We start from the raw sequence: 26,032 nt of genomic DNA, 5'->3' as shown, positions 1-26,032 counted from the left end.
CTTAGGAGCCATCCACATACCACGTGGACAGATTTTCAACGATTATTGCCCATCTTATTCAACCGCTGTCGCTGCGTCATTGCCTGCAGCTCCGAGACCAGTGGGCAGGACTGCCGCTTCCTGACATGTATGTCCATGTTCTCCAGATACTTGTTACTGTTTTACCGCATGCACCAACCTCCCGGCCAAGTGCACACAGCGATTAAGCTTCTTTTCCCTCGGTCTTCCTCTTCAGCATCCTTTGAAGCTTGGATCCAAGGCTTCCGAAATGCTTAGTGACGCGCGTCCCGGATCTGTTGCAGTAACGCCAGTATGCGCAGCTAATCTTTCTCCATGACACCGTTTTCGGATACTGATTGATTTGGTAGGGACGTTCCGATGCCAGAAGAAGCGGGATTTGGGACTCGAGATGGCTTCCAAAAATTTGCGGTAGATCTGCTGTTCTTGAATTCCCGGAAGTAAATTTCTTTTGGCCAGATTGTGGAAAAGAGGCCTTTTTTCTTAAAACCAGCGTTCAGTCCAATTTTGAAAGAGATTAACCATCTGGAAGCCTCTATAAAAAAAAAAAGAGATTTGTAATAACCTATGTTACCGCAGTAACTAGACTTAACACAAGCTTTAGTCCTTGACTAAGGCTTGTGTTTAAGCTTAGTAAAAGGAACTTAAATTCTTACCTGGCTATTTAGCCACTCTATCTCCAAAAACCTTTGAACTTGTTGGCGTAATCACGCAGAGACGGAGGAGACACTATCCTTAGTCCGGCAGAGCAGGATGTCGGCCGGAAACAAACTAAAAAAGGACCTGGAGAACACTAGCGGATACACTTTGAAACTTTAATACTTGCACTTTAAACTTTCCAAGAGTGGACTACTTAAACACGCGGATTTTTCGGTACGTTTTGATCACTAGAGAAAGACCGTGTTTACTGTTTGGAATACCAACTCGAACTGAGCCTGGAGAGCCCGCTCCAGAATCATTTTATTTCTCTTACCATTTTCTGACAGTGTTGCGCGGAACGTATTAAATATCGTTTCCGCGTTCCACTGAACTGAAAGATCGCAGGGTTGTGAAAACCTGCTATAAAATCAAGGGATACCACAGCTCTTTCCCCTTAAAAAAAATTAAACTTGAAAGAAATTTAAAAAAATTTATAATATTTTCAGATCAGCCTTCGCCGTATTAACAGTGTATATTCACTTGTAAACAAAATCTCGATCAGCCTTCGCCGTTCGTATGCGTTTCGATCGCCTCAGTTCGGTCGTTTCTGGTCCCGGCATTTCCGCTTTCCTTTTCCTTACTTTCTGCTCCGGGAATCCCCTGAATGGTTCTTCATCGTCATCAATACCGCCATTTGGAGTGGCCAGCGCCACCGTCACGTTCGGCCGGATGTAGCTGTCTTCTGTCACCTTCCTCAACTGCGTCCGGTGGGCTAGTGTAGTTGCGTTTCCAATTGCAACCTGGAAAGTATTTTGAGAATACTTTTTAATGAAACTTGCTTTCAACCATCCTTTCTGATTTTGGGGACTGTGGTTTCTATACCATACAGTATCTCCCGCCATCAGATCGTCCAGTGAGTCATGCTTTACTGTTGTTGGACTGTTAACATCATTGGCTGGGTTATTGTTTGTTAGTAAGTTATTTTTATACTGCTTTCTAGGGTGTATAAGGTCCAACAAAGTCTTAGGTATAAATGAATAAATCTTTTCTGATGGAAATTTACCATCAGTTGTCATGCAGTTATTTCTATAATTAATTAAAAATAGTTGGATTAGATCCTCCAATCCCATATTTATAAAACTCGGTTCCATTAAGAACTTTTTTAAAACTTCTTTTACTGTTCTGACCAGTCTCTCAGCCTGCCCGTTACTCGAAGGATTGTAAGGTGGGCTTTTAAAAACCCTAATTCCTTGCCTTTTTAAGAAATTTACGAAATCATACGAGTTGAAAGTAGGACCACCGTTCGAAACCAACACATCCGGCAGGCCAAATCTAGCAAAAAACACAATCAATTTCTTAAGAACTTTCCCTGTATCTGTGCCATTATTCATGTATTCTATTTCTAACCATTTGGAATAACTATCTACCAAAAGCAAAAAGGTTCTTTGTTCAAAATAAAAAAAAAAACAATATGTATTCTGCTAAAAGGTTTGGTAGTGGCAATCCATTTGGACTCTCCTGTTTGTTTAGGCACTATAGCCATACTAGAGCACACGTCGCAGCTAGAGACATATTTTTCTATATCTGAATTTATACCAAACCAAAAAACTGTACCCCGGGCCAATTGTTTCATCTTACACATTCCTGCATGGTTGACATGCAGGAGTTTCAAAATCTCGCCCTGTAATAACTGTGGAATTACTACCCTGGTTTTATATAATAGACATTCGTCCACAATTTCTAGTTCATCTTTATTAGAAAATTCCTTAGCCAAGTATTTGTCTAGCTTTGGTGGCCAACCTTTTGCTAAATAACATATGATATTCATTAGAAATTCATCTTCCTTCGTCATTTGACCTATTTTATTAAAATTTAAAGGCATGTCTTTTGTAAAATTTATGCTTCTAATAAAATCGCATTCTTTTGGAACCTCTTGTTCTAAAGGAAATCTTGAACAAAAATCTGCGTTCCCCATTTTAGCGGACGGTCGATATTTTATTTCAAAATCATATATGGACATCTCTAGAATATATCTTTGCAATCTTGTAACATAAATAGAGTTCTTCCCTTCTTTTCCAAAAATTCCTACAAGAGGTTTGTGATCTGTGTAAACTGTGAATTTTTGTCCATAAAGAAACTTGTGAAATTTCTTTATAACTGAAACTAAAGCCAGTGCTTCCAGGTGTAAAATTGGATAGTTTTTCTGTGCTGAATTTAAAGAAAAGGAAGTAAAGCATATAGGTTTCTCTATTCCGTCAATGTCATGAGAATTTACTCCTCCTAGACCGTAGCCAGAAGCATCAGTAACTACCACCACAGGCTTCAAAGGGTCATAAAACTCCAAAAAATCTGTTTTAATCAGCATATTTTTGCTCTCTTGAAATGCTCTTTCACGATTAATGTCCCATACATATTTTACGTTAGATTTCAATAAGTTATATAAATGATATAATTTCGTAGACAAACCAGGTAAAAATCTGTTATAGTAATTTAATAAACCCAAATATGATTTGAGTTCGGTCACATTTCTTTGCACTGTCGCCTTTTGTATAGTCGAGATTTTATTTAGACATGGCAATAAACCCTTTTCACTTAAAATATGCCCTAAATATGGCAAGTCTGACACAAAAAATTTACATTTCTCCCAGTTAACCTTTATGTTTGCCGAGGATAGTCTCTCCAGCACTGAATAAAGTTTTTGTTTACATTCTTCAAGGTTTTTACCCGCTATAAGTACATCATCCAAGTAACAATATACATTATCAATTCCCTTTAGGACTTGATCCATTACCGGCTGAAAGATTGAGGCGCTAGAAGTGGCACCTTGGGGTAGCCTATTATAAGTGTATAAACCTTTTATGGTATTTATAACCATAAATTTCCTCGATCTTTCAGAAAGCGACAGTTGAGTGTATGCGCCTTCCAAATCTAAGGCGCAAAACACTTTGCAACCCGCTAAACCCGCAAATAAATCCTGGGCAGTTGGTAATGGGTAAGTATTTGGTATAATATATTTGTTTAGTGAAACTTTGCAGTCAATTACAAGACGTATATCGTTATTTTTTTTAATAACTATGATAATTGGAGAGGCCCATTCGCTTGTGTTAATTGGCATAATTACTTTTTCTTTCTCCAATTTATCTAAATAAACGGAAACTTTATCCCTCAGTCGATAAGGTACATTATACGCTTTTTTAAAAATGGGTGGATTGTCTTTAAGTATCAATTCTGCTTCAAAGCCTTTAATTGGCTTCGAGAAATCTTTCTGAAATACATCGTTGAATTGTTCTTTTAATTTTGCAGTAATTTTACCGCCTTTCAATTCTTTTACCGTTTTTATCATATCACAACTAGAAAAGTATTGTCTCCAGTTTGGGTAGAAAACATCTAACCAGGTTCTACCGAATAAAGGAACAAAATCATGGTCACCCTTCAACACCAGAAGCTTCAAGTTTGCTTCTACCCCTTTAAATTTTACTGAAACCTTTGCCTCCCCTTCGATTCTTAACTTATCCCCATTAACCACAATTAATTTTCTGTTACATTAAGAAAGAGGATTTTTAAAAGTGGAAAAATATTGTTTTTTACTTATAACCGAAACTGTAGAACCGCAATCAATCTCCATTTGGATCATAATATTGTTAATATCAATGTGTATTATACAGGGGTTACTTATATTGTTTATAGAAGAAATTTGCATGCATTGAATGTCACCTGTGTCTCTATCATTATCTCCATCGCTATCGCTCTCAAGCCCAATCTTTCTCCACTCACTCATTATCTCTTCTAATTTTCCTTCTTGGGGACGGTACGGCTGACCGACAAATTTTATTGAATTTTTTTGCATATTCTTAAACTTAAAGCACTTACGCTTTATATGTCCCTTTACCCCTCAAAAATCGCAAGTCATCTGGGAATAGTCACGCCGCCGCCTATTCTCGCTCAGGTACCATTCGGCTGGCTTATAGCCTCGTCCTCTTTGTGCTGCAGGTTGAGACCTAAACCCTAGCCGGTCTCGCACGTTTCCTCTTTGGACACCCCTTCGGTTGTCGTAATTTCCATATCCGTTGAAAAATTATTTTTTTTTTGTTGAGAAAAAAATCCCATTTATTCGAACCACCCTATGCTTTTACTCACGGCTAACACCTGTACCTGCCGAAATGCAAATAGTGCCACTCTTCGCTTGCGCTATGTCACACCACTGGACGAAAAAAAAGAGAAAATTCTCACCTTCCGTTAGAGGTTTAATTGAAATGATAAATGGTCTTGAAACGGTCCAAAATGACACCAAAAAAAACAATGGTGTCGCACGCGTTTTTCCTTTTTTTTGTTCACCTCGTCGCCACTGTAATAACTTATGTTACCGCAGTAACTAGACTTAACACAAGCTTTAGTCCTTGACTAAGGCTTGTGTTTAAGCTTAGTAAAAGGAACTTAAATTCTTACCTGGATATTTAGCCACTCTATCTCCGAAAACCTTTAAACTTGTTGGCGTAATCACGCAGAGACGGAGGAGACACTATCCTAAGTCCGGCAGAGCAGGATGTCGGTCGGAAACAAACTAAAAAAGGACCTGGAGAACACTAGCGGATACACTTTGAAACTTTAATACTTGCACTTTAAACTTTCCAAGAGTTGACTACTTAAACACGCGGATTTTTCGGTACGTTTTGATCACTACAGAAAGACCGTGTTTACTGTTTGGAATACCAACTCGAACTGAGCCTGGAGAGCCCGCTCCAGAATCATTTTATTTCTCTTACCATTTTCTGACAGTGTTACGCGGAACGTATTAAATATCGTTTCCGCGTTCCACTGAACTGAAAGATCGCAGGGTTGTGAAAACCTGCTATAAAAACAAGGGATACCACAAGATTAACAACATAGACCTGGCATCCTTCCCGTTGGCTACAAGTCTAACGAGCTCCACGTGGTCGGTACCAAGGCGATGCGTAGCTAAAGCTCGCACCTGCTCGACGGAGACATCGCGAGAAATGCGCGACAAGTACAACCAAAATTTATCACACGGAGCTTGATTTGTAGTCGCCGAATTACCAAACGATGGGGATACTGATTCGGCAGAATCGCACATAAGAGAGTCTTGCAGTGGCTTTTCTGCTTTTGGTTTGCCAAAGAGTCGACGACGAATAGATACGTTTTCGTTGACAGAGCGCTTCGATGATATGAGCGTTAATGAATTTGAGTTGATGAGCGCAGTAAAGTTGTGTCTGAGCTCGTTTTTGAGCTCGTTCAAGATCTCAGATTTGAGGGTTTCAACAATTTCGTGTTTCGTGTAATGTGTAGATACTGCTGTGTCCACACACCATTCATCGATTTTAAATCGGCGTACGACACAATCGATCGAGATCAGCTATGGCAGATTACACTGTGCTACAGCGATTTAGAACTCCTGAAATGACCTAGTGTAGGTAGTAGGTCTTGTTAAGCGTAACATTCGCTCATACTAAAAATTTTCTAAACACCCCCAAAATTTGGAATTATGGGTATAACATCGCTTTGCAATATGTAGGGCTGGTATCGACACGAGTGTCAGATATTCACGAGGTTTGTTCAACTCTTTGGCTTAGCCGATGACATTGTTATTGGAGTACGAGCCCTTGAGAGGATGACGAAGACGTCACCAGACTGAAGCCGGACGGATTACACCATAAACGTGTCGAAGCTGATGAAATCGAGATGGTAGACGAGTTCGTGTACCTGGCCCCACTGGTGACTGCTGACAATGACACTAGCAAAGAAGTTTGTCGGCGCCTTACGGCAGGAAATCGTGCCTACTTGAGACTCCTCTCGAATAAAATTTGTCGCCGCACGAACCATTTACAAAATACTAATCAGTCCGGTAGTCCTCCACGGTCGCAAAACTTGAACCACGTTCGTGGAGGACCAACGCACCCTTGGGGTCTTTGAACGGAAGGTGCTGCATACCATCTGTGGTGAAGTGCAGATGGAAGATAAATCGTGGCGGTAACGGATGAACCACGAGTTGCATCGGCTGCTGGGCGAACCTTTTATCGTCCAAACGGCTGAAATCAGGGGCTGGGCATTTCGTATGAATGTCGGAAGATAACCCGGTGAAAATGGTTCTCGTTAACAAACCGACTGGAGGTGACGAACTGCGCAACTAGCAAGGTGGCTCGATCAAGTGGAAGGCGACATGCGGGCCTCCGAAGACGACATGGCTGGCGAGCTGCAGTCATAAACCGGATTGAATAAAAACGACTTCTTCGCAAAATAAGGGACACTTCGACCTGGAGCTGACCGGTAAAGAGGCATGGAATCGCATATTTGTAGATTACAATACTGTGTCATCGCTAGAAAACAGTAGCCTGCATTCGAATGCTTTAAAATGAATTCAGCACTTGTGTTTATGCCGTATGTGCACAACACCCGACTGCTGCGATGATTACTGTGACACAAGTCAATTACAAGGTCTAATTATGCAGAAAAAAACACATTGTTACGTCAACATCAATAAAACATTTTTACTTTTTCAGTTATTATATTTTAATAGTTAATATACATTCAACAGGAATACGATTGACTACATTAAGAATCACATAGAATACCACATTGAGTAAGAGTAGTAGAATACTAAGAACTCGTTTCTCGTATAAGTTCAACCCATTCCTTGCGCAGACGAGTTAGTTTTGGCATACTCGAAGCTGAGATACTTCCAATCCGAACCAAACGGATTAAAAAAATATTGTCGATCTTTCGGTCTAGAAAGCAATTTATTCGAACTCGAGCAATAAGCAATACTGTGGCGCCAGAAATGGGTCAAACATAGTTGTCTAAATATTCAAACCAGTCACCAAACTTGTCATTTCCTTATGCTAGCCACCACTTTAGTACGGGATCTGATTTTGGTAATATTGTATCATATCGTAAGTTCTGGTGCGGAAGTTTTGGTACGAGTTGCGAATCACTCCCAGCATGTGCGCGGCTGCCTCTTTACTGTTTTTAGTTGGAACAAATCTTTGTTTTAATAGTGTTATAGTTTGCCCGCGGAAACACGGTAGTCCAGTGTCTAGCATCAGTGATACCAATGTCACAATTGCATCTTGGTAGGGCCGTATAGCTAAGAACGACTGTACACACAAATCACAAAACCATTTGAATGGAGCAGCTTCCATTTTGCCACCCATCACCATCACCATTTCGTCCGTTAGTTTCAGGTCCGGTTCGAAACCAATGTTACCTCCGGGAGAAGACTCGAACATGAATCCGAAATCTGAAACAAATTTTTTTTCACTATCTCATGTAAACAGTCAGTTACGTTTTACCAATATGAATAATATGTCCATCTTTATCAATCATTATGTTGCCATTATGACGATCCTTTATTTGTAACAGGTACCCAATCACCGAATACGCAGCCATCGACTTGACAAAATTGCTGCGTGCCACTTGAAACTCTTTCGATGTTTCGTCACCATACTGATGCAAAAAATACTCATACAAGCCTGAATCTGTTTGTCGTCCCAGTTGATCACGAGATTTAGCATTTGGCACACACTCGATGACACCGCACTGTAAAGTGAATAGAATTGGGTCTCATTAAAGCCAGTAAAACTTAGCTAACAGTATACCCCGGGCGCTGTAGCAACAACTCGATATGGAAACAAAAATAGTTCGAGGCCAACTTGCTGGAAGATGTTTTTGAAAATAGAAATAACTTGCAGGGCCAGCATATCCTGTCTCACATCGTCGCCCACTTTGAAGATAGCTGCTTGCCACATCTCCGGACCCATTGAACTTATCATCTTAGGGGCATCCAGCTGCGAATCAGGATTGTTAGACACTTCCATTGCCATTGTTTCCAGTTCCGTAATGCCACAACGATGAACACGGAACCGTGCAAGATAGGGTGCCTTCGCTGCACTTTGCATTGGAGTTCCACTATTATAATCGATGTCTAACACCATAGCCTCTGGATTCGATGGCAGATAACAACCCGCCTGTACTTTTATCCTACTGAGTGCATCAAGACACGCCTTTTTTCTAGCTTGACCTTTCGGAAACGAGCGAATTTCTCCGCTAACGGCTGAATTGAAGAAAAAAATGCAATTAATTAATTAATGCAATTATTTAATCAATAACAGCAATATTATTGGTTAAATAAAATAGTAATGAAACTTTCAGAAAATGAAAAACTAAAAAAGAAATTACCTGTAATTTTACCGAAAAAGTCGAACTCTCGCTCGTAGAACCGTTTGGCCGGTCCAGAAAGGGACGAAATGATGTTCTGGGACAGCGACTCTAAGCCGTCATATAATATTGCTACAAGGAAAACAAAATACAATTGCCTTTTCTACATATCAACAAACACTACTCACGATCTTTGTGGTGCATCTCTTCATCAATGTACATGTTAGTTTGCATATTCCAAATTAGTTGATGTGCCACAATTTGCGACCGCTTAGATATATGCTTGATCAACTCGGTGACGTATCCCATCTGTGAATTAAAGATAGTTGTTATTGAAGATAAATGATTTATAAAGCTCTTGTTACCGTGTCATGTCGAAGTGCCTGAACCAATTGCGGAATGTACGGCAAAACAGCTTCGGCCGGATACGAATTCAAGGTTTTGACCGCGTACTGAGCGGTCAGTGGATGAGTGGGATATTGACGAGAAAAGTACGATAGAGCCTGTATGGGACTGACCCGGGCCCATGTCAACATGTACACTAACTCAGGAGTCTCATTCAGTAAGGTTCGTGTGGTGACGAGATATTTCAACGCTTCTGGGATGTGTATAGCAGACAGTGGGTCAGAACATACTAGACGTGTAACTTCGTCTTCTATTGTTTCGGCATTTCTAATTCGCTGTGGTAAATAAATAGCCAATGCTGGATTATAAGACCATGCAAGACGAGTGTAGTCACGCCAGACATTCAGTTTGATTGGTCGAGCTCGCCACTCAGCAACCGATTCTTCACCAGCAACTAGCATTTCTGGAGAAGCCAGTGGATTGGCCCAAATTAACATGAACTCGATTTCAACAGCTAAAAGCTCAAGAATTAAATTACGTTTCTTCATGTAGTCTTTATCGTATGCATCTTTTTGGTAGGGCGGGCGTTTGATCCGATTAGACCTTTTCGAGAGTGTTGATGTGGAATGAGGAATGGTATTATACCAACCGGCGTTTCCACTGCTGGTAGATCGTGCGACTTCGCTCCCGGCAAGAGATGCTGTATCTAGAGACGATTTGTTAACCGAAAGATTTTGCGAAGTCGGGTTCAATTCGTAATCACTGACTTCCGATGCTACCAGGTGTTTCTTCTCGCTACGCATTGTTTGCCAAAATTTCAACAAGATAGAAATATCCTCCAATAAAGCTTCTCTGGGTTGACTGGGACAGAGTTGCGGACCACAAAAATAATCTAATGCATTGGCGTAAATGCGTTCTCTCAAAATGTTTCGAGCCAGCGATTTTGGAATTGTATTTCCTTGTAGTAACGATAAACCACACTGAAGAAGCTTGAATCGGCATCCGACTGTAGAAATGTGTTTAGTTTGTTTGAAGTCCCGACTGAAGGGAAGACAGCGATGAAGTAGCATACAAAACATTTCAACTTTATCACGATTGCAGTATTTGGCTGTATCCACCATCTCAGAAAGCAGTTGAAGCCAAATTGAATGTGGAGCAACCATAATTGGCTTTGGAACTAACCTACAGCCTTCATAGGCGGCAAGTGGACTCGTGATGTCAATTTCTTCGGTGAACAAACCAATTCGTTTATCGAATGTCGTCTGCCAAGCAGTTACCATTTCTTGAATGAAGCATAACTCCAAGTCCTGCCTTGCAGTCAGTATCCATTGCCAACATTCAACGGCCGTTTCCATCGCTGATTCCGTAAATAACTGTACCTGGGATGAGGAAATAGCATGCAACAGCTTTCTGTTAGCGCTAGAACAAAGTATCAAATATGCCGTTGCTCGCCACAGTGCTCCACGATGATGCGCATCACTTTTTTCAGCGCAAGCATCCCAAATGTCTTTGACTAGTCGATCCGCAAGTCCCTTCTTCTCCTCATCTTCAAGAACAGATAACAATCCGGATATTTCTCCCGCGTACTTACTACGCAAGCAAAGGACCGACACGAACTTAGAGGTGTCACTGTTTACACAATGGGGTCGTTTTGAAGTCGACTGAAGACTAGCGTTAGTAACCCACGTATGTAAGATTGAGTCCACAGCCAATGCCAAGCCACTGTGATTTGACAGTGATGTTGATGGTACCTGATTCGGATACTCTTGCAAATGGCTTCTAGTTGATTTTGGCGCCCACTTCATCGCCTCGTTGACTATTCCTTGACAGCGATCAGCGAAATCTTTAACACGGCTTTCCCTGGCCGGTAAACTATCCATTAATTGAAGCGTGTATGGCGTAGACGCTACTCGTAGCGTCGGAGTTTCTTCATTTGGATCAAGTGTCAACGAAAACGCCAACAACTGCAGAACGTCCAACATACACCACAGTACTTTACGATTCCACAGGAGATGTGGAAATTTATCAACTAACTGTGAGAGATATTGATCTGCGACTAACTGAATCTGTTTGTGAATATGGTTGAAATATACCAATAGTAGCATAGCTTGTGATTCTAAAACTTTCTCCCTTAATGCGTCCTCCTCCAGAAGAACGCTCCTAAACTTTTCAAACACTTGATCGCCAATACAACGAATACATTGCCACATACCATACTTGTCTTTCAACAGAGCATTATCACACAAATAATTTAAAATGGGTTCCAAACTTGGTTCGGAAGCATTTTCTACTCGAAGTATTTCCAACCAGTATACACTCAATAGGTATGTACACTGCGCAAACGTGAGCTTATTAATGCATGCTGTTATATCTGCCGGTGGATGATCTAGTAGTACCAAAATCTGACTGCGCAACTCATTTAAACTAACGCTATCGGATCGAATAGCAGATGTGTAATTCAACTCTCGCATTTCCGATCGATGTGCACTTTGAGAAATCAATAATGGTGACTTGGCTGCAATTTGTTGAACGCCTTGATACCAGTCGGAAGGCCATAACCTTGCGTTTGTGAAACCCATAACAACACAATAAAGCCAAAAATCTTTAAACAATTTGTGAAGACGCTGTTTCGGGTTTTTAATAGGTGGCAATCGTCTTACTAAAACCTGTAAGAAGTTCATTAAAATCCAGATTTGACCACGAGTTGCTGAACACTCACCGCAATCACCGGTATCAGCATTCCCAGATTCCCTGCGCTGGAACTCGCCTTTTGTGCACCTGAAGTACTGTCGTATGATCGCTCCCCCTCCAAGCCAATTTGAACGAAAAGTTCAAGCAGTTTGCCTAGTAGGTCCAACATCTCCAACTCTCCCTGGATGTTGGCGGCTATGTTTGCCAAGGCATTAACCACAGCATCCGAAACGTGATGGTAGGATTTCCTGTAAACACTTTTGAATTTGAACCAACCAAATCGGCAAGCATTGGTGCGCAGTTTTGTGTACGTTTGGTTTGGTCGGAAAGCATACAATAAACGTAAAAGAACAAAGATTAGTTTGCCTCTAGAGTAAAATCGTTTGTACAGCACCGGATCATGCAAGTGGGGGTGACCATACAGACACACAAAAAGCACACTACCTACTGTAACTTAGTGGTCGTGCTATCAATGAGTGAAAGGTGTGGTAAACATGCTAAAAATGGTAAAGTTATTGTTTTGCAGGAGAATTTGAACTTTTATTATATTAAGTTAAGAACCTCCCCAGCTGGTCTCGAGGTACGATGCTGGCCTAACAAGCCAGTCGTCGTAGGTTCGAGTCTTGACTCGGGAGAGACTGTTAGTGTCAGTAGGATCGTAGCGCTAGCCCCGCAATTGTCCTGTACACTTAACGGTTGGCTGCGAAGTCTGTGTATGATAAACAAAAGGTCAAGTTCCGAATCGGAATGTAGCACCAAGGCTTTGCTTTGCTTTTGCTTATTTTTTTTCAATAAATTACGAAAACTACAAACTCCGATTAACTTATTTTTCTTAAAAAAATCCACAATTGGAGAGCTTGTAAATTTTTTTCTCTGTTCAGACCCATAACTGCGACCAGAAACATTTGATCTATTGTGACATTGCCCAGGTGTTTTCTATACTACGCACTTCATATTATCTGCAGTACCGTAAACTGGGGTGACCTTAATCACTTTTTTGATTGTAACTTAAATGTTTTCAGAATATACTGAAAAAAATATTGTTTAATATTTTTAAAATAAGTACTGGCATGCATTGAGAAAGATTCAGTCACTACCTCAAAAGTTTAGCAACAGTTTTGCTGTTTTTAAATATGCTCTAAAAATTTTACACCAATCATCATTCAGGGGTGACTTTGGTCACTTTATCATTTTGATGAATTTGGAGTAACACTTTGCTACTTTCACTAAATTAAACAGCCTAAAACGACTTAAACGTGTTTATAAATATGGAAAGCACATTCTACATGAACAGTTTATGTTGGCGAATGTCTCAAGATTCATACAAAATTTTTAGAATATATATTAATGATTATCCACAGAGAGGGAAGGCGGTCTAAAATCATCAAAAACTAGTCCACGTGGAATATGACTTATGCAATTGTCCAAATTTGCATGTTACTTCACGTCTTGGGTTTTTGTTAAGAAGAAATATGTAATACACTGTGGAGATTATTGGGACTCAACATTGCCTTCGAGGAAAAACTTGCAAAAATAACAATGAAATACAATACATTGTTGTTCATCTTAAGAACTAATCTGGGAACCAAATAAAAAAAAAACTTCACGTATTGCATCTTGTTGTTTTGAACCTGCCTAAACCGATTGTTTGTATGCAACAAAAATCGCCAAAAATACATTTTATTTTCAATTATTATTTTAGCATGAAAAACACTCTTCAAATAGCAGGAAATGCATGAATAGTAGCAATGCAGACATATATCCACACAATCAGTGAAGATTACGCCAAATCTGAAGCACTGCGAGCGCTTTTTACCACATTTTCAAAAAAAAAGTACAGTGATCAAAGTCACCCCGGTGATCAAAGTCACCCCAGTTTACGGTATCATTATTGAAGTAAGTGACACGCTTATTATTTATATCCGTGCTTGTGTGAGAGCTGTACCCCTGATTTTCAAGCCTACTACTGCTCTATTACACCGAGCTTCTTTCCCTTCTACCAATATCACCCAATTATAGTTTTATGTGCTTAAACCTACCATAAAGCAAGTTTATTAGCTTTTAGTCTGAATTAGCTGGAGTATGAGTTTTCCTTTTTTTGTATCAGTATTTCTCATAGCTCCATGTACACGTTGTATCCTCAGAGCGTTTTTTAGCATATTTTTGCTCTTATCATCACCTCGTTTAATAGCGATTGTTTTAGGTAAAGTGCCTGTAAATATATATATATATTTATATATATATATATATATATATATATATATATATATATATATATATATATATATATATATATATATATATATATATATATATATATATATATATATATATATATATATATATATATATATATATATATATATATATATATATATATATATATATATATATATATATATTTATATATATTTTTTTTTTGTTTCAGGTGAAGGGGAAATTTGCATCCAAACCCCTGAGGTGACCAACCAAGTCTCCAGCCCATAATACTCCCCGGGACCACCGCTAGGTATTGCTTCGGGGAGCGGCTTTTGTGCTCTGTGCACCCTCTTGGTTCCTTAGGTCTCTTTGTTAACTTAGCTACCTAACCTGGAGAATGGCCGTTAGCTAACACTGGCGTGTCGGTGGTCAACCTGTCGCCTGTTTTGCAATTCTAAAACTATTTGAGAGGCGGCTGTACAAACCGCCCTCCAAATGTTTGGGTCTTTACACATCCTCCGAACTAGGTTGTCCGGAGTAGTGTCTGGCCCGCTCACTACCATCATGTCGCTCTGCGCATGCACAAAACGAGGGCACACGAAGAGGACATGCTCAGCAGTCTCTTCCGCATCCGCGCACTCGGGACACATAGAGGACCCCGCATGCCCGAATCTGTGTAGATACTGCCTGAAGCAACCATGACCTGACAGAATCTGTGTCAAGTGAAAGTTAACTTCTCCATGGCGCCTCCCGACCCATCCAGATACGTCCGGAATAAGTCGATGCGTCCATCTACCCTTTACGGAATTGGACCTTTCCTGCTGCCATCTGATCATCGAGAATGTACTTCTGGTGCCTCGTATACTCCTTGTGTCACGTTGATCGAAGCATTCTACGTCCTCCTTAATGGCTATGCTGATAGGCATCATGCCGGACAGGACGCAGATTGCGTCGTATGACACTGTACGGTACGCGCTCACAACCCTCAGGCACATGAGCCTGTAGGTACTTTCCAGTTTACGACGATGACTGTTGGTACCTAACGCTTTGGACCACGCTGGCCCACCATACCTAAGTATGGACGAAACCACGCTGGCAAGAAGTTTACGCTTGCTGCCATATACCGCTGAGCTATTCGACATCATTCGAGATAGTCCTGCAGCGGCCGTTGAAGCCCTCTTACAGGCATAGTCGACGTGACTCTTAAATGTGAGCTTATCGTCAACCATAACCTCTAAGAGCTTCAAGGAACGCCTTGAGGTAATGGTGCAGTCACCGACTCTGACCACCGCCTGTTGCTCTAATTTGCAGTTGTTCACAACCGTAACCTCCGTTTTATGGTGCGCTAACTCCAGTTTCCTAGAGTGCATCCAGTCTTCGACCTTGCGTATGCAGTGCGCGGCCGTGAACTCGACCGCTTCGATCGACTCGCCGTAGACCTCTAGCGTGATGTCGTCTGCGAAACCGACGATCACAACCCCTACAGGGAACTTTAGTTTCAACACCCCGTCATACATGACATTCCACAACACCTGGCCCAGGATGGTGAACCTTGCGGTACCCCTGCGGTGATTGGGACGCACTTCTGACCCTCCTCCGTGTTGTAAACTAGTACCCGATTCTTGAAATAATTTTCCAAAATCTTGTACAACGACACCGGTACGTGGATGCTCCTAAGCGCGAGCGCTATGGAGTCCCAACTGGCGCTATTGAATGCATTCTTCACGTCAAGCGTGACGATTGCGCAATAGCGAATGCCCCAACTCTTACGCTGGAGTGCTACCTCTGCCGTCTTGGTGACAGAGAGAATAGCATCCAGCGTGGATCTACCTTTCCGGAAGCCGAACTGGTTACTTGCCAGACCGTTTACACTCTCTGTGTACTTCACCAGTCTGTTGAGAATAATCCTCTCAAGCACCTTGCCCGTAGTGTCCAGCAGACAGATAGGTCTGTATGCCGATGGGTCCCCTGGCGGTTTCCCAGCCTTCGCAACAGCACCAATCTCTGTCGCTTCCACCTGTCCGGAAAGAGGCAGTCATCCAGGCACTTCTGCATGACTGCTCGAAATAGATCGGGGGCCACTTTCATGGCCGTCCTGATGGCCAAGTTCGGGATTCCATCCGGTCCCGGTACCTTGCTCACCTTTAGGGAGTTGGCGATCACGATGAGTTCCTCATTCGTAACCCTTACCTCCTCCACAACCTCGGCACGGCTGCCGTCTCTCACGGATTGGATGCCCGGCAGGTTGGCCGACCATCCCTGGTCTGTGTCTGAGATACTGGAACATCGGACGTGAGACTCAGCAACCGGAGGCCAAGGATTTGGCTCGTGGCGTGGAAAGAGTCCCTCGATGATACGCTCCAGCATCGCTGGTGATCGCTCTGCAGGCGCCAACACGCCTTTGGTCTTCGCCATTACGACTCTGTAGGCGTTGCCCCACGGATTCGTATTGGCACTCGCGCATAGCCTATCGAAGCAGGCCCTCTTGCTCGCCTTTATCGCACTTTTGAGCGCCGATCTTGCAGATCCGAATGCTACACGGCGCTCTACTCTCTGTGCATCGGTACGTGCACGTTGCAACATCCGCCTTGCACGGAGGTCCGCTATCGCGTCGGTCCACCAGTATACCGGTGACTTACCATTCCTAGGTTGGCGGGTCCTAGGCATGGTGGCGTCGCACGCCCGCGATGTGGCCACTTATTGGTCAGCACTCGGGCGGAGCCAACTGCCCCCCTCGCGCTCTCTTCTCATTGCTTCTGCAAATACCTCGGCATCGAAATGCGATGTCTTCCACCCGCGGATGGTCGGAGTATTGGCTCTATCCGTCGCCTGCCGCCTCACGTTATGGACTACGCTATAGCAGACTGACTGGTGGTCACCATAGGTGTAGCCATCGTCTACCCTCCAGTTCACGATCAGTCCTGGGCTGGATAACGTCACGTCGAGGATCGACTCCGCACCATTTCTGCTGAATGTACACTTGGTTTCAACGTTGGCCAGATCTAGTTTGAGCTTTGCCAAAGCTTCCAACAAGATCTAACCCCTCCGGCTCGTGCGGCGGCTTCCTCACTCAACAGCCCAAGCGTTGAAGTCGCCCGCCACTACTAAGGGTGTTAGTCCCGTCAGCTCCATAGATAACAAGTCGACCATCTGGGTGAACCTTTTATATATATATATACGTTATGAAAAGACGAGCCCAGCCGACCATGCCAACACGCCGCATCGATCGACCACAGCAACCGATGCGCCAGGGAATTGATGAGCCAGGAGAAACCAGCGTAGCAACAGCCAGGGTAACTACATCGAGACGACCAACGCCAACTTGCCCCATCGATCGGACGCAACGATCGATGCACCGTAGAAATGATGAGCCAGGAAGAATCCAGCGTAGCAACAACCCAGGAAGGCAACGTAGACACGACCAACGAGTACCAACGTGGAGGACCCATCGAACGATATTGGTTGTGCTGACTAGGTAGATTTAGTTAATAAAAGGTTTAGCGATAGGAATATCGAGTTAGTCTTAAGCGTGCGTTCTATTGTAATCGGTCTTAAACGTGAATAAATATTTTTTTTATAATACTCGTAACCATTCGAGCATTACTGGCGCAGTCGACGGCAAGTGCGTGGAAGTAGTGAAACGCTAAATTTCCTAAGTGCGAATTAAGGAAAAGACTTAGTGCGGAAAAAGCAGTGCTAAGTGAACCGGAAAAAATACAAGTCCAAGTGAAAATTAGGACTTAGTTAAACAAACCAAAAGTGACTATCAAGTGATATCGCAAATAGAAGCTGCACTTAGTGAAAATAAGCGCAGTTTTAACAAATAAAAGCGCTTGGAAACAGAGCACCTCACGAAAGCCCAACCCGAGCAACATTCATCGAGAATAACCGGATCATCGGCGAAGCCACTGGTGAGCGCATATCACTCAGTTTGCGTGATTCGGAGCGACGGAAGGACCCACACACATCTACCTACAACCTACCAGAGGACCATACTTGAGACTCCAGATGATGCTGAAAGCATTTCTGTAAGTAAAACACTCTTAAACTAAATCTAAACATAATTCAATCGTCACTTTTCATCGAGACTAGTTGCCGATTGAATACCACATATCACAACGAAGTGTGTGAAACTCAAAATAAATTTGTGAAGCTAGTGCAAGTGTGAGCGCATATCTAACTCAAAACTGGTTCGCATATTGTTTAGTTCCCATAACAAGTGAACAAACAAATCTCACTTCATTTAAAATGGAGCGTGAACTTATGATCTCCCCAGACCTCATGCCAGCACCAGAACTGGACGAGTTAGGAGACCATCAAAATGCACCACCACGGGTGCAACAACAAGAAATAACAGTGGAGCAATTGCTTCAACATATTAGAAACCTGACTGACACCCAGCAGGATCTTGTTTCAACCATTAGGCAAATGAAAGCCAAAGCAGATGATCCATTCCTGCAATTTCAGACACCCGATCCGATTAAAAACTTACCAACTTTTAACGGTAATAAAAAAGAAACGAGTGCATGGCTCGAAGACGCTGAGAACACACTCGGTTTGTTCGAACGGTATCGTGGCCAGGCAGTATACTCTCAACTCGTTAGAGCAGTTAAGAACAAAATCATAGGGGAGGCAAAGGAAATCCTGATTGCCGCGGGTAACCCTAACAATTGGATCGACATTAAAGATGTCATCCTAAATTCTTTTGGAGATAGACGTGATCTCACGTCTCATATCCAGTCGCTATTCTACATAAATCAGGGCAAGAAAAGTTTGCCAGAGTACTACAATAGAATCAAGACCATCGACACTGCCATTAAATCCACGGCAGCGACGATGGATGATTACAGACATTCAACAAAAGCAATTAACAACCTCGTTAGTCTTATGACGCTTACCAGGTTTATTGATGGCTTAACAGATGACCTTTCAATGCACGTGAGAAGCTACAGGTCAGAATCTTTAGAGGAAGCCTACGCCATCACTACGCAGTATGCGAATGCAGCATACAGACGTACGCTAAATAAGAAGCCGACAATAGATAACATGGACAAACAAAGTTTTCATAATAGACAGGCGAAACAAAACAATTACAACAACAACGGCAACTCGCTTAATGCGAAACCTGCCAACTCCAATTCCAACAACCCAAACCATTCAAAAACATATGGGTCGGTAAAATTTAAAACGAGAAGCTCACCATCGGACGACGACGTCTCCATGAGGACGGCGAAATCTCGTGTCGAGGTGAATAACCACGACAATAAAACAAAACGCGAAAGCAAACTTGAGGAAAAACCTGACACCTCAAATCAGCCGGAAGAATCCGTTCTAGAGTCGGATGACGATGACTACTTCGTCGACGACGAGCTAAATTTTCAGGTGAGCGAAGCACTAAAAGCAAAAAGGTAAAGAATAACAACAACTTCATACCCTATATTACAATTCCAACGTCGAAAGGTGAAATGAAATTTTTGGTCGATACAGGTGCGAACAAAAACTATCTTTCACCAGACCACGTCAATATAGAAAACTGCAAAACCGAAACGGGAATTAAGGTGACGAACATAAAAGGAACCCACTCAATAAACAGATCGGCCTCTTTCGACCCGTTTCAAATCAACAAGAAATTGAAGTTTTTCATCTTTAAATTTCACAACTTCTTTGATGGATTGATTGGTTATGAGTCGTTAAGAGACTCGAACGCTCAAATTGACATTCGCAAAAACACATTAAAAATCGGGAGAAAGACCATTCAGATGAAAAAGAGATTCCCAGATAATCACAGAATAAATATAACAGAACAGGAATTTCAATTTGTAAAGATTAAAAAAAAAAAAGACGGAGATTTTCTCATTAAAGAAGAAAAGCACCACGAAAACTTCACCATATTACCAGGCCTCTATAAGAGTGAGAATAATTTAGCCTTCATAGCAGTGCAAAATCATACCAAGTCCCCAATAGAAATCAACATAAACCAACTTCAAGCTAAAACTGAAAAATGTGAAATTATCAAGTTACCTGACGCAGACATCGCATCGAAGAAAATCAACTACAACATTCGAGACAAACACATGAATGAACTAGAAAAAGATGCTCTTAAAGAAGTAATCAACAAAAATAGAGACGTTTTGTATGAAGAATCTGAAAAACTAACTTTTACACACAAAATCAAACATAGCATACGAACGACTGATAACATACCAATTCATGTAAAGTCATATAAATGTCCACAAATATTTGAAGCTGAAATTCAGAAGCAAGTGAGGAAAATGCTGAATGATGGTATCATAAAGGAGTCTATCTCTCCATACACTGCCCCGGTATGGGTCGTACCGAAAAAAGCAGATGCCTCAGGTGAAAAAAAATTTCGTTTGGTAATCGACTATCGAAAACTGAACGAAAAAACGATCAATGACAAGTACCCAATACCAGATATCACAGATATACTGGACAAATTGGGAAGAGCCTGTTACTTTTCGACAGTTGACCTGGTTTCCGGATTCCACAAGATACAACTTTCAGGGGAAGATACCGAAAAGACCGCTTTCTCAGTAAATTCAGGAAAATACGAATTTACCAGAATGCCGTTCGGTCTTAAAAATGCTCCGGCTACATCCCAACGCGTTATGGACTGTATCTTGAGAGATCTTATCGGAGTGTGTTGTTTCGTCTATATGGACGATATAATAATATTCTCTAGTTCTCTCCAGGAGCATAAAAAACATCTGGATATGATTTTAAAACGACTTAAAGACGCTGGACTAAAGATTCAATTAGACAAATGCGAATTCTTTAGAAAGGAGGTTCAATTTTTAGGACACACCGTTTCAGAAGACGGAGTACGGCCAAACGAGGATAAAATTAAAAGTATCAGATCGTGGCCAATACCTAAGAATGAAAAAGAGGTTAGACAGTTCCTCGGAACCTTAGGATATTACAGGAGATTCATCAAAGATTTCGCCAAACTAGTAGAGCCTTTGACGAGCCTGTTAAGAAAAGATAAAGAATTCGAAATCACTCCTGAAATCAACGAATGTTTTCAGAGATGTAAACAAATATTAATAAGGGACCCGATACTTATGTATCCGGACTTCTCCAAAGATTTTATTTTGACAACCGATGCAAGCGATTACGCAATTGGAGCTGTTCTTTCGCAGGGCACACCTGGAAAAGATCGTCCAGTAGCATACGCATCAAGGACATTAAATAAAACTGAAGAGAGATATAGCACAACAGAAAAAGAACTATTAGCCATTGTATGGGCGGTAAAGCATTTTAAACCGTACCTATACGGACGAAAATTCAAGTTGGTGACAGATCACAAACCATTAATATATTCCCTTACGAACACAAATGACAAGATAGTGAGATGGAAGTTAAACCTAGGAGAATTCGATTATGAAATCGAATATAAACCGGGCAAACAGAACGTCATTGCAGACGCACTATCAAGAATTAGAACCGAAACAAACGAAAAAGTCAACGTTAATACCTCAAGCGACGACTTAGAAACGGTCCACTCAGCGGACACTAGCGATGACTACTTTATAAGTTGCACGGAAAGACCAATTAATCTGTTCAAAACGCAATTGATCTTTCAAATTGGCAATATAGATACCGATCTTCATGAAGAGGTTTTCACAAAATATCACAGATATACAATTGCTAGACCTCAATATACAGAGGTTGATATTGTGAACATCTTCAAAAACTATCTGAACCCCAAAGGAGTTAACTGCATAAAAGCTCCAGTTTCACTGCTACAATTAATTCAAGAAACCTATAAAACACATTTTTCCACTAATAAAATTTTCAAAGTATTTATTTCAGAGAAGCTACTAGAAGACATCCGTCTAGATACCGAGCAAGATGAACTTATCGAACAAGTCCACGAATTTGGTCACAGGGGGATAAAGGAAAATAAGAAACAGATTCTCCAAAAATACTTCTTTCCCGAGCTTGAAAGGAAGCTGAAAATTTTTATCACATCCTGTGATATTTGCAAACGTAGCAAATATGACAGAAAACCTCCAAAACTGATACAAAGAAGTACCTTTGGTGAAACTGTTTTTGACAGAATCCATATCGACGTCTTTTTCATGAAAGGTCATAAATGGCTCACAATCGTTGATTCATTTTCCAAATTCGCGAATATAATTGCACTCGAAACAAGAACCATTATTGACATGAAAAAAGCAATAACGGATCACATTAGACAGTTTGGAAGACCTGTAACGATTGTGTGCGATCAAGAACCTTCCTTTAAATCCATTGATTTTATCGGATTCCTAAACGATTTAGGAATAGTCGTTCATCATGCTAGTTCCTCCGAATCGAATGGCATTGTTGAAAGGTTTCACTCAACATTGATTGAGCTGTACAGAACTTTACACGCGAAGTACAAAGATTTGGCATTAAACGAAATAATGAATATTTTAACCGACATTTACAACAATACTTTTCATTCGGCAATTAATCAAAAACCACGCGATGTAGTCTTTAACAAAACAAATATTACAAATAGCGAGGAAATCGCAAGAAATTTTGATAAAATTCAATCCGCGATAAAAGTTGAACTCAATAAGCGAAAGGAAGCACACGAGAATAAATTTGATAAAAATGAAACACCAAAAACTTTAAATATAAATGATAAAAAATACATAAAAATTGGTCAAAGACAAACCAGAGATCAAAACCTTTATAAAATTGCAACTGTTAAATCCAATGATGAATTCACTTTTACTGATGCAAACGATATTAAAATCCATAAAAACCGAATTAAAACCTAACAAAATAATAATAAAAAAAAAAAAACTAAACATTTAAACCATCCCTTTTTCCTTTCAGAATAATTTTCATCCACACAATTAATGCTACCACATACAAAGAAATTCCCAACAGCAATGGACTGGTTGCATTCAAAATCAAAACAGCAAGGATCAAAACTGGATATGACAGGACATTACACAAAATCAATCTTAGGTCGCTAGAAGACAACGTAAAATATATAGAAAAAATTACCCAGTCATTCAAAACAGTGTTCAATTGTTAGAACAAACTCTTGTAGAAAAAATTAAAGTAGCCAACGGAAAACTTAGGAGTTTAAATACACACAGAACAAAAAGAGCACTAATAAATGCACTAGGAACGGCTATTAAAATCATTGCAGGGAACCCAGATAATGATGATCTCGAAATCATACATAAAAGCTTAGGAGAATTGCAAACACAAGAAAACAAATTAGTCCGCAACCAAGTCCGACAAATTCAAATCAATGAACTTTTTAAAGACAAAATCAACAACATTACAGATGCACTTGGAAAAATCAGCTCCAAAATATCAAAAGAATATAATTCAGTACAAGGCTTGAGATCAGATTTAGAATTCATTAACCTTATTTGGAATACAGATAAAATTATTCATATTTTAGAGAACATCGAGGAACAGATAGAATTTTCTAGAATAGGCTTGTTAAACAAAAATATTCTTTCAGTAGAAGAGAAAATGTACATTTTCGACAAACTTGTAAACCAAAACCTTAAATTGAATTATTTAGACGAAATTTTTCAGTACAGCACAGCTAGTATCGGCATCAGCAAAGGACAAGCAGTTATACTCATCAAGACACCAATTCTAGACGAGAAGACGTACGACCTTTTGGAACTTCATACCTTGAAAATCAACGAAACACGAATCGACACTCATATCAACCTGGTTACTAAGCATGGCGATCTAATTTACTCCCAAACATCAAAATGCGACATATGCGAGGGTAACAACTTGGTGGAAGACGAATGTATCTACAAAATTTTAACCCATCAAACACCAACATGCCCGCTTGTAAAGACGAAACAAGCATTCCAAGTCAATGAAATTGTAAAAGGCGTTATCCTGATCGATACCTCCGAAAACACTGAAGTAAGAGACTCTTGTGGAAACTCGAAGATGGTACGGGATGCCACCATTGTAGAAACCGAAAACTGTACCATTAGAATTCGCAAACTTACATTCTCTGGAAGGCTTGACGTAGTTCAACAAGACGAGTATCTGGTTCCAATCTACAGCAAACCTCTACAAAACACATCTTACTCAAAAGACGACGAAGAAAACTTTATGCTTCAGATCCTGAACCTAGAAGAACTCAGCGAGATTCAAATATCTCTAAACCATACACAAAAACGGGTAACATATGGAGGTGTCATCCTCCTCGCACTAACCTTTTTTTGTTTCTTCACTGCATTTTTCTACAGAAAAATACATGCGAGGGTGAGCAAGGAAAATCACACCAAGCTACCAGAACTTCTTACCCCCAAACATATAGGAGGAATAGACGGGACGGCTAAGACGAATGAAGATACGCCTAAGCACGGAAGCAATGGAGTCCACACCATGACGCCATTATCCGAGGTCCTTAAACATCAAACGAGGACGCTTGATACTTATGGGGGGAGACGTTATGAAAAGACGAGCCCAGCCGACCATGCCAACACGCCGCATCGATCGACCACAGCAACCGATGCGCCAGGGAATTGATGAGCCAGGAGAAACCAGCGTAGCAACAGCCAGGGTAACTACATCGAGACGACCAACGCCAACTTGCCCCATCGATCGGACGCAACGATCGATGCACCGTAGAAATGATGAGCCAGGAAGAATCCAGCGTAGCAACAACCCAGGAAGGCAACGTAGACACGACCAACGAGTACCAACGTGGAGGACCCATCGAACGATATTGGTTGTGCTGACTAGGTAGATTTAGTTAATAAAAGGTTTAACGAAAGGAATATCGAGCTAGTCTTAAGCGTGCGTTCTATTGTAATCGGTCTTAAACGTGAATAAATATTTTTTTTATAATACTCGTAACCATTCGAGCATTACTTATATATATATATATATATATATATATATATATATATATATATATATATATATATATATATATATATATATATATATATATATATATATATATATATATATATATATATATATATATATATATATATATATATATATATATATATATATATATATATCTATATATATATATATATATATATATATATATATATATATATATATATATATATATATATATATATATGCTTAGAGTCGAAAAAAGAAAAGTAAAAATGTTTGTGACGCAAGTCGATGTTGCTGCTGGTAGAGATGGCAACTTACTGGCACGTTTCTATCTCTCACACTGAGAAGTCATTCCAACTTCCACTGAGGGTGTTGAAACAATAGCCAGCTATAAATAATAGTCTCCACTGAGTAAATGTACGAAGTGCGAGAATTGGATAAGCGATACAAAACTCGATTCTAGAACTACGTCTTTAACGTTCTGCGGTGGTGTAACGGGAACACATCTGACCGGAGATTGGAAGTTGTGGGTTCGAGTCCCACCTGCTGAACTATATTTTTCGTAGTTTCTACAATCATATTTTCAGTTAGTTTAATTTTCTATCTTCATTACTACATTTACTCCTTAAATTAAAATTAAAAAATAGCATGACTTTGCTTAGAGTCGAAAAAAGAAAAGTAAAAATGTTTGTGACGCAAGTCGATGTTGCTGCTGGTAGAGATGGCAACTTACTGGCACGTTTCTATCTCTCACACTGAGAAGTCATTCCAACTTCCACTGAGGGTGTTGAAACAATAGCCAGCTATAAATAATAGTCTCTACTGAGTAAATGTACGAAGTGCGAGAATTGGATAAGCGATACAAAACTCGATTCTAGAACTACGTCTTTAACGTTCTGCGGTGGTGTAACGGGAACACATCTGACCGGAGATTGGAAGTTGTGGGTTCGAGTCCCACCTGCTGAACTATATTTTTCGTAGTTTCTACAATCATATTTTCAGTTAGTTTAATTTTCTATCTTCATTACTACATTTACTCCTTAAATTAAATATATATATATATATATATATATATATATATATATATATATATATATATATATAT

The 26,032-nt window shown here is 40.5% G+C and overlaps 3 protein-coding genes across 10 annotated transcripts in view; 1 reads left to right on the top strand and 2 right to left on the bottom strand.

Moving 5' to 3' along the window:
* The window catches only part of LOC129722933 (protein unc-119 homolog), a 56,520-nt gene that overhangs the window by 16,883 nt on the left and 13,605 nt on the right, over positions 1-26,032 (top strand). Inside the window, exons 3-4 of one of the 3 annotated variants that reach the window (XR_008727682.1) lie at positions 3,553-3,649; positions 14,291-14,308. The exons of 1 other annotated variant lie outside the window; for it this stretch is intronic. The gene's annotated coding sequence lies outside the window, so the exon portion shown is untranslated. Of the gene's footprint in view, positions 1-3,552; positions 3,650-14,290; positions 14,309-26,032 lie in introns of those variants that run through there. One more of the 3 variants, XR_008727681.1, reaches the window with a different exon arrangement.
* Positions 785-5,363, bottom strand: LOC129722932 (uncharacterized protein K02A2.6-like). Of its 2 annotated transcripts, XM_055676795.1 has the most exons (3): positions 5,270-5,363; positions 5,104-5,218; positions 785-4,858 (listed from the first exon to the last, which is right to left on the bottom strand). In XM_055676795.1, the coding sequence occupies exon 3, from the start codon at positions 3,998-4,000 to the stop codon at positions 2,081-2,083; it is 1,920 nt and encodes a 639-aa protein (XP_055532770.1). In that variant the 5' UTR covers positions 4,001-4,858; positions 5,104-5,218; positions 5,270-5,363; the 3' UTR covers positions 785-2,080. The 2 variants fall into 2 exon arrangements, 1 of the variants encoding a protein (XP_055532770.1); XR_008727680.1 differs by having other exon boundaries at positions 785-1,457; positions 5,104-5,357.
* Positions 7,133-26,032, bottom strand: part of LOC129722928 (phosphatidylinositol 4-kinase alpha) — a 29,275-nt gene continuing 10,375 nt past the window's right edge. For 3 of the 5 annotated variants that reach the window (XM_055676781.1, XM_055676784.1, XM_055676786.1), the window contains 7 exons: positions 11,891-12,119; positions 9,192-11,837; positions 9,015-9,135; positions 8,848-8,958; positions 8,268-8,722; positions 7,962-8,208; positions 7,133-7,909 (listed from right to left, as the gene is read on the bottom strand). In XM_055676781.1, coding sequence (XP_055532756.1) covers positions 7,524-7,909; positions 7,962-8,208; positions 8,268-8,722; positions 8,848-8,958; positions 9,015-9,135; positions 9,192-11,837; positions 11,891-12,119 — 4,195 coding nt within the window. In that variant the 3' untranslated portion in view covers positions 7,133-7,523. The remainder of the gene's footprint in view (positions 7,910-7,961; positions 8,209-8,267; positions 8,723-8,847; positions 8,959-9,014; positions 9,136-9,191; positions 11,838-11,890; positions 12,120-26,032) is intronic. The other 2 variants (XM_055676783.1, XM_055676785.1) reach the window with 1 other exon arrangement.

The sequence above is a fragment of the Wyeomyia smithii genome, chromosome 2 (assembly GCF_029784165.1).
Source record: "Wyeomyia smithii strain HCP4-BCI-WySm-NY-G18 chromosome 2, ASM2978416v1, whole genome shotgun sequence".
Taxonomy (NCBI): domain Eukaryota; kingdom Metazoa; phylum Arthropoda; class Insecta; order Diptera; family Culicidae; genus Wyeomyia; species Wyeomyia smithii.
The sequence above is the reverse complement of the archived record's forward strand: the minus strand, read 5'-3'. Positions and strand labels throughout refer to the sequence as shown.